A 16336-nucleotide genomic window follows, 5' to 3' on the forward strand; every position below is an offset into this window, starting at 1 on the left:
GTAGCTGGATTTAGGGTGCTACATCGTTTGATGGTGATGTTCGAGGGTGCCATCAGGGCTAGTTCCCACTTTGTGAATCTAGCTGAAGAAACATGTCTGGTTTGGGCTGAATTTAACAGAGCTGATACAGCATGGGGTGTATAGATGGTTGAATTATGTCCTAGTACTACATCCTCGCTCTTACTTACTAGAAGGGCCGTTGCTGCTACACTTCTGAGACATGTTGGGAGTGACCTTGCCACATTGTCTAATTGTGCACTGTAGTATGCTACCGGTCTGCTAGCGTCACCATGTTTCTGTGTGAGGACACCTGCTGCACAGCCATCAGCTTCTGTACAAAATAGCTCAAAAGGCTTTTCATAATCAGGTATTCCCAATGCAGGTGCTTTTGTCAGACTATCTTTAAGATTAAAGAACGCTTGCTCCGACTCTTCTGTGTGTACGACACGTTCTGGTTTTGAGGAAGAGACTAGCTCCTGCAATGGTAATGCCAGAATAGAAAAACCTGGGATCCAGGACCTACAGTATCCACACATCCCCAAGAAAGTACGAATCTGCTTCTGGCTCTGCGGCAGGGTCATGTGTTGTATGGCCTCAATTCTGTCGGTTGTCAGGTGTCTTAGCCCCTTAGTGAGGCAGTGTCCTAAGTATTTGACCTTAGTCTGACATGGCTGTAATTTATCCTTTGCCACCTTGTGCCCTGTTTGTGAAAGATGAAGCAACAACAATTTAGTATCATGTAAACATGACATAAAAGAATCAGAACACAACAACAAATCGTCCACATATTGAATTAGAACAGACCCATTGTGGGGTTGAAAGGATTGCAAACAGTCATGTAAGGCTTGGGAGAAAATACTGGGGCTGTCAATGAACCCCTGGGGTAGTCTGGTCCATGTGTATTGCACTCCCCTGTAGGAGAATGCAAAAAGGTATTGGCAGTCAGGGTGAAGAGGGACTGAAAAGAAAGCCGAACATAGATCAATGACAGTAAAATGACTGGCAGACGGTGGAATCTGCATGAGGATGACAGCTGGATTCGGCACTACGGGGAATTGGCTCTCAACAACTTTGTTAATTCCCCTTAAGTCCTGGACTAATCTATAGCCCCTCCCCCCACTCTTCTTCACAGGGAAAATGGGACTATTTGCTGTACTGGCTGTACGAATTAAAATCCCTTGTTGTAACAGCCTCTCAATAACAGGATATACCCCTAGTTCCACCTCCGGTTTTAATGGATACTGTGGGATTTTTGGAGCTATCCTACCACTTTTTAGATTGACCATGACAGGGGCTACGTTTGCCATCAGTCCAGTGTCCTGTCCATCTCTGGTCCATAGGGAACCTGGTATTTCCAGCAACATCCCCTTTACTTGAGATGGACTTTGTTCTATAACAGGAGAGTGTAACATTAACCTTGGAGGGGTGTCCAATATGTCCTGTACCTCATGTGCAACCCTCTCGGGTATATCTAGGAACACACCATCTGAAGTACAGTATATGACACATCCCATTTTACATAACAAATCTCTCCCTAGCAAGTTAGTAGGAGCCGCTGCAGCCAAGAGAAACGAATGCTTAGTATGCAGAGGCCCGATAGTAACTTCGGCGGGTTTAGTTAGAGGATAATGTAACACTTTTCCTGTCACCCCCATAGCTGGAATAGTTTTGCTGGTCACCTGTAGATTGAAAGGAGAGGTTATCACAGATCGGGCCGCCCCTGTATCTACAAGAAAAGTTTGTTTCCTGCCAGCTATGTCAACTATCATTGTTGGTTCTTCACTCTGACTCTCAGTTAACCTCACTGGCTGTAGACTACAGGTATGACCTGACCCCTAGCGCTGACTAGTGATTTCCCGCGCAGCATTTGCTGCCGTAATATGCGCGGGTAGATGTGAGTCTTCTAGTCTATGTGAATCCTTTCTTGGAGGATATCTATGTGACCCACCCTTATGTGTATTGAGTCTTTCTTTAGTACAATCTCTAACGTAATGTCCTTCCTCGTTACAGTTGAAACACCTGATCACTTTAGGTTTCCTGTTATATGGGTTGTATGCTGGTGGTCGTGTATGCACCCCTTCTAGAGCCTGTATACTTACCGTCATTAACCTATCACTTTTCTCTTCCCTTCTTTTAAAAAGGTTCTTGTCATGCTCCACAGCAGACTCCCTAAGGGAGTCTACCGTGACGCCTCTCCAATTAGGTAATGTGGTTTGTACTCTCGTCTTTAAATTTTCCCTAAGGCCATCCATCAGTACCCCTACAGCTACCTCTCTGTGATGTGGGTCCTCACTTATGTTGGATATCCCAGTAAATCGTGCAATCGCTGTTATAGCTCTAGCAAAGTAATCTGAGGCAGTTTCACTATCTTTTTGTTTGATGGTGAAAATCTTACTCCAATTTACTACTACTGGAAAACAGATGGCTAAGTGTTTGACAATTTGTTCTATATTCCGTTGGTTAATCTCATCAGTCAGGGTGTCATCTTCCTCCAACAAACAATCTCCAATAAATTTTTGTATGTTAGTATTGGGAGGAAGACACGCCCTCAACACTACCCGCCAATCCTTACTGGTTGGTTCATGAGCATTCCCTAAGTCTTTAACAAATTTTTGACATTTAGCTAACTCTTTTCTAGGATCTGGGAATTCAGTCATAATGGAACGTAATTCTGATCTAGTCCAGGGACAATGCATTGTAACATTTCTTAAAGGAACTACACCATCCTTATCCGGTTTCCCATTGGGAACTGATATTGTGCGGACCGGGAACACACCCTCTGGTACACTAACTTCAGGGGACGCTACAGGATTTACAGGCCCTAGATTTAGAACACTTTCACTCCTAGTGATCACGCTACTCTCACCTATCTCAGCCATTTTCTCATACTTGCGCTGAGCCTCTAGTACATTAACAGCATGGGCAATGGCCGAAATCACAGTGGGTTCATCTTCGTTTTCAGATACACTTGATTGAAACTGATTTAAAACAGGGTACAACTTAGTAATTTTTCTATTTTCAGTTTTAACAACGGCTGTACTTACCCCTCCCGCCACATAAGGTGGCGGGGGCGCGCTTGCGCTGAGTTCGCCACGCTTCTCAATGGTTACATCCGCCTTGCGCACGCTTTTCGCCACGCCTATTTCCGGGTTTGTATTCGCTGCTCTGCCACGTGTTACCTTCCATTTGCCACAATTTTAAACAATCATTATGTCTATTTCTCTTTTTCGTTGACTTGATCAACCATATTTTATCTTTTACAGTATTCAGTACCTCTGCATTAAAACTCCCTATTGTTGGGAAAGGCCTATCACAAGCTTTGGTCATCCCGACCCACGTGTCACAATACACAGTTGCATATGCACCATACTTCTTACACATGAGAAACCTCGCTGAACCAATAGGGCCTTCCTTAGGCAGTACACTGTCCATCTCTAGCGTATGCTTAGCACCCATGTTGAACAATATACCTTCTACCCGGAACACAGACACACCGCAATGCTCTGTTCCTTCCGGCCAAATGTGAAATACAGACACACCGCAATGCTCTGTTCTTTCCACCTAATAATTTCAACTCTGTTGCTATACTCACCGCTAGAGATCTATAATCCTCGGTGAACGTATTTCCTTTAGCCGCGTTCACTCGCTTTTCTCGCCCCTGGCGAGGATCCCTAATACAGAAATATCACTGTGGGCCCCAAGGGCTATCAGCTCCTCGATACCCTGGCTAAACCACAAAATCTGCTGAGTTTATTATCGCTGGGAGCGCAAAGTCGATACAATCAACCTGCCTTTCCAGTATAATTCCTCCTAGCTGCTTCACCAATTCGCACTAACGGTGCGACCGGATCGCACTGCCTACCAATACTAATTATTAGCAAACCTTGCGATCTATTGGTAGCGCTTTGCGAAAACCCAGTTTTCGCATTCGGTATACCTGCCCTGTATACCGTCCTTCAGTTGGGCAATCCGCCTCGTCAGACAGCAACTGAGCACCTCAACAATAAAACAGTGTATCTACGTTACAACATCACACACTATACACCTTTTCTGCGCAGAAAATCAAAAGTTCCCAACAATAGTAATAATGTCTCAGAGGCTTTCACAAGTAATTATACTATGCATGTATAATAACTATCAAAACGATTGTTTAACCACGTGGCAAGTTTACCGGAAGTTCGCGTACGCAAAGCAGGAAGTACACATACGCTAAACAATGCAATACAGTTAAAACGCACAATGACAGAAAAAAGAAACAGTTTTCTCTTTTGTCCCTAGGTTCTAGTTAGCGTGCCCTAGATAATGCAAAACGGACATTCGGTTTCACAACACAGAGTAAATTTCAGGTTTTGAACACAATGCGTTCTTACCCGTTTATGACGCGTCTCCACCCTTTGTTGAGGAACCGAAATCCGTTGGTCTTGCGTATCATCGGCAACGAAACCTCCAAAGCTCACGAGCCCCCAAATTGTAATGTGCGTATTGTCGCTAACCAATAACGATTGTCGAACCTCGATTTGTGTTTCCAACGCACAAAGATTTATTCGCAATAAGTGGAAAAAATATGCTCAAGCGATGTAATAGTAAATACAGCCGTTACTTATCGCAGGCGCTCTGGATCCAGTGCAGTCATTCAATCCTGAAGTCTGGGGACACGAAGTCTGCACTCTGGATCACAAGCTGCTGCTTATATACACAATCAAGTACAGTAATACAATGAAGATGGTATGGCTTGCATCTATTGGTCCGGGTCTCAGGAATGTCCAAGGGGTCGTCAATCATTGGCTGGTTCATCCTAAGGAATCCAAAGGAGGGGGTCATCTCTGCAGGGGGTATGCTCTGCTCTTCCCGCCAGAATTCCTTAGTCTTAAGTAGTTCATAATTCCCTATCATTCATAACTTGCGTATGCCCTCTGCGATTCCCTCGCAGAGCGCACCAAACAGTAGGATATGTAACAAGGTTCATTATGATACCACTCATGATGTTATTCCTTTAACCCGTTCTGTGTATTTCACTATTATGCATGTAACTCTGATATAACATATAAATACTACTATATTTCGACATAACTGACTATGTGTTGCAACTACCAATAATGTGTACTATTTTATAAGTATGCGTGTTTGTGCGAATGTATGGTAAAAGACCAATTACTGTTGCTGCCACGTGTAGTGGATGAGTACGCCCTTTCACGCCGTAGCGTGCCCTTGTACGTCATAGCGTACCGTACGCATCTTTTCAGACAAAGACAACCAAGTTTGCTAGACTTTAATTGAAATGACTTTATCCAATTTGCTGACTTCGACACTCCTAAGTGGTAATCAAAAAACATAATATCTCTCTTCTCTTTTAACAGCTTGCACAAGAATATGATTTAATTATTGTGGAGGATGATCCCTATTACTTTCTTCAGTTCAATAAGGTAGATCCTTTTATTGTATTGGTCTATACATTTTTTACACCCTACCTTAGGGTATGTATTGGTGTTCTGCAGGCTCTACCCATGACAGCTGTCATGGAAAAGAACAAAATATTCATGAATTCAATTGTGCTCTTCAAGACAGCTGGCAAGGAGGGATAGGTTAACATTGCCATTTGACTTAGCTGCGGCATTACTAATGATGTTGAAATTTTGAACTTCATAGACAATACACCATACACCGATCAGCCACAACATAAGGCCCAGTACGGATCTTCTGTTCTGCTGTGAGACTGATTAGTGCTGGCACCTGTGAGCTGTTTAAAAGGCTGCTAGGCAGTGGATTCACTATCTCACTACCAAGGGAAAAGGACTGCAGAGTCTCTGTGAGAGGAGCCTAATCTTTGCCATGAGAAAACTTTACTTGTATTTAGTTAGTGCCGGACAGACAAGGTGTTTATTTTGCACCAAAAACCTGGACTTGTGCGAGTTCTCTGCTACTCTACTCTACCATATACCCCAGGAGATGGCAGATGTTCCCATAACCTGGTTAAAATATATATACACACTGATCAGCCACAACATTAAAACCACCCACCTAATATTGTGTAGGGTTCCCCTTGTTCCGCCAAAACAGCTCTGACCCGTCAAGGCATGGACTCGACAAGACTTCTGAAGGTGTCCTATGATATATGGCACCAAGACGTTAGCAGCAGATCCTTTAAGTCCTGTAAGTTGCCAGATGGGGCCTCCATAGCTCTGACTTGTTTTTCCAGCACATCCCACAGGTGCTCGATCAGATTGAGATCTGGGGAATTTTGAGGACTAGTCCACACCCTGAACTCTTTGTCATGTTTTTCAAACCATTCCTGAACAATTTTTGCAGTGTGGCAGGACACGTTATCCTGCTAAAAGAGGCCATTACCATCAGGGAATACTGTTGCATGAAGGGGTGTACTCTGTCTGCAACAATGTTTAGTTAAGTTGTACATGTCAAAGTAACATCCACATGAATGCCAGGACCAAAGTTTCCCAACAGAACATTGCTTAGAACATCACATTGCCTTCGCCGGCTTGCCTACTTCCCAGCGTATCCTAGTGCCATCTCTTCTTCAATTAAACTACACACACATACACCCGGCTGTCCAAATGATGCAAAAGAAAACATGATTTGTCAGACCAGGCCACCTTCTTCCATTGCTCCATGGTCCAGTTGTGGCACTCACATGCCCATTGCAGACACTTTCGTCGGTGGACCAGGGTCAGCATGGACACTCTGACCGGTCTGCCGCTACGCAGCCCCATGTGCAGCTAGCTGTCTAGCTGTTATGCAATGTGTGTTTTGACATCTTTCTATCATAGCCAGCATTAACTTTTTCAGCAATTTGTGTGCTAAATTATCTCTTTTGTGGGATCGGACCAGACGATCTAGCCTTCGCTCCCGATGCACAAATAATGAACTTTGTCACCCATGACCCTGTCACCGGTTCAGTGGTTGTCCCGGCTTGGACCACTTTTAGTAGGTTCTAATCACTGCATACCGGGAACACCCCCAAGACCTGTCGTTTTGGAGATGCTCTGACCCTATCACACCATCTTCACTTGCTGCCTAATATATCCCCACCCCTTGACACATGTCCATTGTAACAAGATAATCAATGTTATTCACTTCACTTGTCAGTGGTTTTGATGTTGTGGCTGATCGGTACTAAAATCACTGTTAAGTCAACCACTGAGTCTGGATTTACAACTGTCAAATATTTTCCTGGGAATCATTGCACATAACTCCTGCAAAGTTCTTGCTATTAATCCCAGCAAGAGACTCCATAGAATCAGCTGTTCCATCCACACAATGCATATACTTGTCTCATATGCAATGTATATACTTTAATGAAAACCATTTGTAGATATGTTAGTTTTCACAAGGATATACAGATAAACAATCATTAATATGTATTATATTTGGATATTATTATACAGTTTGGTTTGTTCATCATATTAATAATACAAGGATATTCCCATTTCTTGGTGACGTATCAATAAATACTTAATAAATTAAAAGCCTTAATTTAAAATATATATAAAGCTTTACTAGACCAATAAGACATTTACTAAATGTTGTACAAAAAGTTTACTATGTGATTGGTTTGCTGTGTGTTACATTTATTTATATGGTGGCAGCATAGTCCTCAGTGATTTGCAATTAGGATTGATTAAGTAACAACTTATCATAGACCGCATGAATTGGCATTTAAAAGCTTACCCTAGAGAGCAACATCTCTTTTGTTTCAATTTTATTTTTTAACAGTAGCTTTCTTTATTTTTTTCAGCCTTGGGCACCTTCTTTTCTTTCAATGGATGTTGATGGTCGGGTTATTAGAGCTGACTCCATGTCGAAGATTCTTTCTTCAGGGTAAGATGAATATTAACATTTTTGGACTTTTGTAGTATTTTGTAATGCATGACGTATTGCGATGATATTTTCAGTGCTTGATGTATGAAGCCTGTAGCATATATGTATCTGCACATGACATACTTCATGATGTCAGACATTGTGTGAGGGGTTACCTACTGATGGTTAGACTAGAAGATTAAGGAATAGACAAGTAACAGTAACTTTGGTCTAATGTGTTGAATTAGTCCAAGTGCTAAGCCTTGATCCTGAGAATTCATTGCATGTAAGTCAGGAAAGATGTATGCTTAACCCCTTCATATCCATTTACAGTTTGGGAATAACTTTATTTTTGAATCCTAAATAAATTCTAGAATATTTTTCTTTTTATATTTTTTTTCTGGACAGGCAAGGTGTTTTTGTGTTGGTATTGTAAAATGTGCACTTTTGCATGATCCTTCATATATTTACTTCACACAATTAGTGAAACCCCCCCCCCCCCCCCAAAAAAAATAAATATTCACTCCAAAATTAAATTGCCTACTTTTCAACTAAAGCAATCCCAAATAACTGCACTTCAAACAGTGTGATATAGCCTTAGGGTCCAGTAAAAATGTGGTAACATTAAATGGGAACACTGAATAAAAGACTGGAAGATTGGAATGCAAATGAGCAAAAGAATAGAAACAGGCTGCATGGGTATAATAAATGGTAGAAGTAAATGAGAATAGAAAATATGACTTTGGGAAAGGATAAGTTGACAGATAAAATTGACAGGTAAATAAAATGGTTTGGAAACTAATAGCCATTACAATTGGGAATGGTGTAACGATTGTTAAATAAGTTGGAGCATGAGATACCGACAAACAAATTGTGTTCAAGTCAGTGTTACAATCATATGGGAGAATGGGCACTGGAACTGAAATGATAGATTGAAAGTAAGGAGATAGCTGTTCATATCACATGGTAAATTAGGTAAACTGGGTACTGGAACTGAATAACTAGAGAAATGGGTGTATTAGCTAAAATTTAGACTGGAACAAGATACTCAAATGGAAAAAGAGTGGATGTGATCTAGGCCCTAAACAAACCTAGGTAGTTGAGCTTATAGAATGCCTTTGTAGAACAAAGGAATAATACTGACCTGAGAAGATACAATAAATACATGTGAGATGTGTTACATGTTTAAAATGAAATGATGGAAAGACTGTGTGAGATCAGATTACTGGTTATTGTTATTCTGAGGGATTCCTAGTACACTGCTGAGTCTTACATGCAAATGTAAGAATTGGTGGAGTGGTGAAGGTACCGAGCTTTATGAAGCAGGAGTAGGTCTCTGCTAAATGATCATACTGACGATGAGGAATATGTAGGAAGGTTGTGCACATGGTTTAGTATGGTAGGTATATACATGGTATACTGTATATGATATACTGTTCTAACAGGGAATAGACAGTGACCATTACAAAGTAGTACTGATTAGATTAGAGTAGGGGCAGGTCAAGCAGAAGGGGAATAAATATAGAGGAGATAGAATCAAATCAATGTAGAGAGGGAGGCTAGAACTGTGTGACTAGTTTTTTTTGTATGAATTATTTTATTGACTGTCTGACGCTGTATTTTACATCTATTCTGATTGTGAATAACAGCATAGAGTGTATGAGAGACACTGAACCTGTATGAATTTAACAGTAAAACCGTGTAGGAAGTCAGAGAGCAATGTCAGGCTTACATGTGTCACAGATACCTGCAGACCTGACAAAACTAAACAACCATTAACAGACCAATGAGTAAGATAGAAGAAAGTGACTGAGAGCAGAAAAGACATTGAGCCAGAACTGAAACAGCATGAAATTGAAACTGGGAAATGAAAGGGAAAATATAGAGTCTCATGTCTCCCCAGGATCTGATTATTTTCAGAGGACGGTGAAATATACTAGATACTTAAACTGAGCAGCAGTTAAATGCACCAAAAGCTGTACACTTGCTGACATCATATTTTTTAGCAAGAAGGGATTTTAGAAAGAATGTTGGGGAACCAGGGATTAACACCGAGGAAGAAGAGAGGGAGGAGGGATGGATGTGGGAGGGGGACAGTAGGTTGAGAAAATAGCACAAGGGGTTGGGGTACAGTTTAGTGAGCATGAAAGAAATGATCATATTTCTGAAATCTGAGTAGGAGGGATGTGAGTACATGATCATGTGGTGGACACTGAATAGATTGAGTGAAATAGAACATTATTTGTGTTTTACCTGTGAATTGATTGAAGCTTGTAATAAAATGCTGATATCACTTGTATATAGCATTGATCTCCAGCACTGTTACAGGAACTTGAAGCAGTTATAGGGGCAGAGAGGTGGAATGGTTTAAATGGATGATAGGGGGATGCAGGGGATGGAAAATAAATAGTTGTTACATTGCTAAACCGAGAGTGTAAGAGGAGAAGGGTGAGCTGCCTGCCTAGTTTACCAGTGGCTTATGGAAGCTGAGGATAGGTGGCCAAGAAAATAGTTAACGGGTATACCGTATTTCCCCAAGTATAAGACGCACCTTTTTCCCCCAAAATTTTGGGTCTAAAAAAAAAGGTGCGTCTTATACACTGCAAGCGCTACTTACCTTAATGAAGAAGTCGGCACCTGGTGTGAGAGAGGAGTCCCCGCTAATCGGAACAGCATGTCTCCGCTGGTTGCTTCACACAGCATGTCCCCGCTGGTTGCTTCACACAGCATGTCTCCGCTGGCTGCTTCACACAGCATGTCCCCGCTGGTTGCTTCACACAGCATGTCCCCGCTGGTTGCTTCACACAGCATGTCTCCGCTGGTTGCTTCACACAGCATGTCCCCGCTGGTTGCTTCACACAGCATGTCCCCGCTGGTTGCTTCACACAGCATGTCCCCGCTGGCTGCTTCACACAGCATGTCCCCGCTGGTTGCTTCACACAGCATGTCCCCGCTGGTTGCTTCACACAGCATGTCCCCGCTGGTTGCTTCACACAGCATGTCCCCGCTGGTTGCTTCACACAGCATGTCCCCGCTGGTTGCTTCACACAGCATGTCCCCGCTGGTTGCTTCACACAGCATGTCCCCGCTGGCTGCTTCACACAGCATGTCCCCGCTGGCTGCTTCACACAGCATGTCCCCGCTGGCTGCTTCACACAGCATGTCCCCGCTGGCTGCTTCACACAGCTTGTCCCCGCTGATTGGAAAAAGGACCTTAAGGTCCTTCAGGCGCCTCCCACAGTCTCGAAGCTGTCAGTCTTTATGTAATACATCTTTTTTTTTTTTCATTTTGGGCCCCAAAATTAAGGTGCGTCTTATACAGGGGTGCGTCTTATACTTGGGGAAATACGGTAATTAAGAAGGGCAGGTAATTACATTATGAACTGACCTATACTGACATCAAGAGAGAAGTAGGTGGAGGTATGTAATTCTCTGGTGCCTCACACAGGTGCCGATTATGTTGCCTAAGTATCATCATCATCACCATTTATTTATATAGTGCCACTAATTCCGCAGCGCTGTACAGAGAACTCATTCACATCAGTCCTAAATTCCCTAACATACACACACAGATAGAGATAGAGAGAGAGACTAGGGTCAATTTTGATAGCAGCCAATTAACCTACTAGTATGTTTTTTGGAGTGTGGGAGGAAACCGGAGCACCCGGAGGAAACCAACGCAAACACAGGGAGAACATATAAACTCCACACAGATAAGGCCATGGTCAGGAATTGAACTCATGACCCCAGTGCTGTGAGGCAGAAGTGCTAACCACTTAGCCACCGTGCTGCCCAAGTATAAGTAGGTGTCCTTTGTAGACAAGAGTACCCTGAGATGGCTAGTAGAGCTACTTCTATTTTAGTACATAGCCTAGGCTGCACAAATACTGTAGATTTATAATGGAAATAGCACTAACTATACAGAATAACACTGTACAGATTTCATATGAGTTATGGTGCCTGTGTTTATGAGAACAACACCATGAAGTTAAAAAATAAACATATTTTTATTGTGTAGTGTCACCTTCAGCCTCCTCACTATCTAGTTGTTGTGTATTCGTTTTCCTTGCTTACGAAAAACAGCAGCACAACCAAGTGGGATATCTGTGAAACACACTAAGCACTCTCTGCTCTTGTGTTCTTATCTGCTTCCACTTTGTCCACATGTGTATCCTATCATGCCTCTTCAATCTTCTTTATATACCTTACCTATTAAGTGTAATGTGCATTGTTATGATTGAGTCTTGTAATTATGTTTCTTAAATGCCATGTATCTTTGCCTTTGGTTAGCTTGTACTTTGCCTATTGGTCCTCTACATCTGTGTCCTATGCTGTATTTCCTTACTGTATGGCACCTCAGTAATGCAGTTAATATGCTTAATTTTCAGCAAAGAATACCCTTATAAAAATGTTAGTGTTTCTAATTGTAATATGTCAAGTACTTCTTAGAACAAATAACATTAGTCGCATAAAAGTTGATGGTGGCAGTGGGTTTTAAGTTTGCATTGATTTAACTATGTTTCAGCTGTTGGTTTTTAGAATACATTAGTGTAGTGTGTTCTCCATCTTAGCCATGTCCTCTGCTTAGCTATTGAGTGGTCAAAACTATTACTTAGCCACAAACCAGATCTCCAGTTATCTTCATGCTGTGCTGGTGGCCTGTATTCAATTGTCACAACATTTGTATGCAAGCAAAATGTGGCCGACTAACACACCAATACCAATAAAACCGCGATGGATGTTATGCAAGCTACTGCACCAATAGAAGTAGCTTCAAGCACAACATAGCACAAACATTTAGGGGGTACTTGGAAGTAAGAAAGTACCATTCTTAGGCCCCTCGTCACATTAGTTTAGTATATTATTTAACGAACACTCTTTCTCTGTGTGTTGTGCGTGTGTTCTAACCAAATATCACATGCTTAGTTCTATTGTTTGTTTCTGAAAAATAAAAAGTAATCATGTTTCTTATTTCTTTCCCAGACTAAGGATTGGCTTTTTAACAGGCCCTAAACCACTTATAGACAGAATAATACTACACATGCAGGTGTCAACATTACATACAAGTACCTTCACTCAGGTAATTGCATAGAATAACAATGTACAAAATTGTTCTTACAAACATTTTTTCAATCAGACAGGATACTAAGCAAGTCCCCATGATAGCGGAGATGTATTGTCTTTCCTACACAGTTAAACAAAGCGATGTGCAATATGTTGCACCAAATTCACTATTCAGTTTAACAGTTGTGACAAGAGCCCGCTACTGCAGAAGCACACGCGTACAACTTCTTCCTTTTTATGGTTCTTTATTGTCAGGATGGTAACAATGTTTTGACACCGTATACTTGCACAGCAATTATGGAGACCCTCAACGCTTACTATACATAGTCCAGCTCTCTGCCCAGATCAGCCAGCTAGCCCAGCGTTGATCTCCCTGAACAATGAAACAAGCAGGGTTTTATACCTGACACTCCTCCCACAGGCCTAGCTTGATGGGCAGGTGACACACCCACCTTCTCTTTAAAAGGAAATGCCCATCCCTGGCTCTGTTTAGACTATCAGACCCACCCTGTCTGTTTGCTGAGAGGAAGCAGCTTTTAAATCATGTAAGTAAACCAATTTTAAACTACACATATGTTTTTACCTGGTTTAATCTCCACCTAGGTACATAACTGTGCCAATGTTTTACTCTAATTCCCTGCTTTCTCTGCATATTGCCAGCTAAATGCCTCCTTTTGTTACACAGTATATAGCTGAGGTTAAGACTCCTATCCAGTTACCATATAATTTGGTGTATTCTCTATTTCTGTTCAATTCGGTTTAGCATGATAACCAAAATATTGATATATATACTGCTCAGACTGGTACTTGTTAAAATATATAACTTCATAGAAAATGTATGTCATGTTGTTTAAAATAAAACCTATGTATTTGACTTTTTGTATGTTTCCCAATAAATATTAATTTATGAATCTGTTTAGAATATTTATTGTATTTCTACTCTTAAGTATGATTTTTTTTTTTTTCAACTCTGTTACTTCTTTCAGCCTACAGATGGCGCTTTTGCGCTAATGTCTATAATAAGCATTTGGCCAATGGCTAGATCTCTCCTTAGATAGCAATTGTAAACAGAAACTGCAGCTTATAGAACTAAAAAAAACACATTTTACAGTGTATGTTGATAATGGTTGAATGATGCATCACACAGTGATAGTAGTTTCCCCATGTTAAAAAGTGTGAACAAACCTACAGCATATGCTGAAAACAGTAATAAAAGCATTTTAATTACAGGTTATGACATTACAACTGCTTCAAAAGTGGGGTTTAGAAGGCTTCCTGGAACATATTGATAGGTATGGGAATTATGTACTTTGTGTATTTAACATTTATAGTGTATAAAATTGATCTAATCGCTATATACTACATCAGTGCCTAAAGGATTATTCACTTTGTGCGTCATTAGTGTCATTAGTTCCTAGCGGATTGACAGGCTGTATTCGCATGAATGTAAGATTACATTTAATTACAGATACATGAATAAGAGAATATTTTTAAAGGATAATTCCACCTTCTTTAGCTATATATATTTTAAATATTCTGACCATAAGGTTCTGAAGGGAAGCCCTACCTGGAGGATTTAGTTTAGAAGACACAGACAGACACCATTAGGATCTCTGTAATGACTTTCCCTCGTTGCCTGGTACAGTACTCCATCATCATCATCATTTATTTATATAGCGCCAGCAAATTCCGTAGCGCTTTACAATTGGGAAAAAACATTAATAAGACAATACTGGGTAATACACAGTCAGAGAGGTAAGATAACCCTGCTCGCAAGCTGTCAATCTATAGAACAATGGAAGTTTGAAACACAAGGGCATGTGCTACATCATATTGCACAATGGACCAGCTAGAATGCAAAAGTAAAAGTATTGAATGGGCTGTGTGTGGCAATGTTGGTCAGAGGGTTGTTGTCTTGTGTTAGCTGTGTAGAGGGTGGTAATAGGGTAACCTAGGAAGATTAAGATGGTGGTTGAGGAATATCATAAGCTTGTCTGAAGAGGTGGGTTTTCAGAGAACGCTTGAAGGTTTGAAGACTAGAGGAAAGTCTTACTGTGCGTGGGAGGGAATTCCACAAAGTGGGTGTAGCCTGAAAATGTCCTGTAACCGAAAATGGCAGGATGTGATGAGAGTGGAAGAGACGCAGATCTTGTGCAGAACGGAGGTGTCGAGTTGGGAGATATTTTGAAACGAGTGAGGAGATGAATGTCGGTGCAATTTTGTTGAGGGCCTTGTATATTAGTAGAATAATTTTATATATATAACCAATGTAGAGACTGACAGAGTGGCTCAGCAGAGGAAGAATGATTTGCACGGAAAATCAATCTAGCCGCTGCGTGCAAAATTGATTGTAGGAGTTCAAGTCTGACTTTGGGAAGACCAGTAAGGAGGGAATTGCAATAGTCGATGCGGGAGATGATGAGTGCATGAATTAAGGTTTTTGCGGTGTCTTGTGTGAGATATGTGCATATTCTAGAAATGTTCTTTAGATGTATGTAACATGATTTAGATATAGAGTTGATGTGGGGAATAAACGATAGTTGTGAGTCAAGGATTACACCTAGGCAACGAGCTTGCGTGGTGGGATTTATGGTCATGTTATCAACAGAAATAGAAATGTCAGGCAGGAAGCTTCTGTTTTTGGGTGGGAATATTATTAATTCAGTTTTTGAAAGATTGAGTTTAAGTTGTCGAGAAGACATCCAAGATGAAATGGCAGAAAGACAGTCCGTAACGCGAGACAACACAGATAGTGAAAGATCAGGAGAGGATAGATAGATTAGTGTATCATCCGCATAGTGATGATACTGAAATCCAAAGGAGCTTATTAGTTTTCCAAGAGAAGTGGTGTAGATAGAGAATGGCAGAGGACCTAGGACTGAGCCTTGTGGTACTCCAACTGATAGAGGAAGCGGAGCAGAGGTGAATCCAGAGAAATTACCACTGAAAGAGCAATTAGATAGGTAGGATGAGAACCAGGATAGGACAGTGCCTTCAAGACCTAGGGATTGTAGCGTTTGTATGAGGAGAGAGTGGTCAACAGTGTCAAATGCAGCAGAGAGATCCAGGAGAATTAGAAGAGCGTAATGATTTTACTTTTTGCTGTAATCAAATCATTGACAACCTTGGTCAGCGCAGTCTCTGTGGAGTGTTGAGAGCGAAAGCCTGACTGAAGAGGATCCAATAGGTTGTTTACTGTAAGAAAGTGCGTGAGGTGAGTGTAGGCAATCCTCTCGAGAAGCTTGGAGGGGCATGGGAGCTGAGAGATGCAGCGGTAATTTGCGAGAGAGTTAAGGTTAGAATTTTGTTTTTTTATAATGGGAGTAATCACTGCATACTTGAATAGTGATGGAAAAATACCAGTAGGAAGAGATAGATTACAGATTTTAGTTACAGGGGGAATGAGCACAGGAGACGGGGACCTACTAATTTGTGAGGGAATGGGATCAAGAGGACAGGA

At 41.4% G+C, this 16336-nt stretch overlaps 1 protein-coding gene across 3 annotated transcripts in view; it reads left to right on the forward strand.

Moving 5' to 3' along the window:
* Nucleotides 1–16336, forward strand: part of AADAT (aminoadipate aminotransferase) — a 76995-nt gene that overhangs the window by 49338 nt on the left and 11321 nt on the right. For all 3 annotated transcript variants that reach the window (XM_075197726.1, XM_075197717.1, XM_075197722.1), the window contains exons 7-10: nt 5358–5423; nt 7751–7833; nt 12796–12892; nt 14107–14168. In XM_075197726.1, coding sequence (XP_075053827.1) covers nt 5358–5423; nt 7751–7833; nt 12796–12892; nt 14107–14168 — 308 coding nt within the window. The remainder of the gene's footprint in view (nt 1–5357; nt 5424–7750; nt 7834–12795; nt 12893–14106; nt 14169–16336) is intronic.

This window comes from Mixophyes fleayi, chromosome 1, assembly GCF_038048845.1.
Source record: "Mixophyes fleayi isolate aMixFle1 chromosome 1, aMixFle1.hap1, whole genome shotgun sequence".
In the NCBI taxonomy this organism is placed as follows: domain Eukaryota; kingdom Metazoa; phylum Chordata; class Amphibia; order Anura; family Limnodynastidae; genus Mixophyes; species Mixophyes fleayi.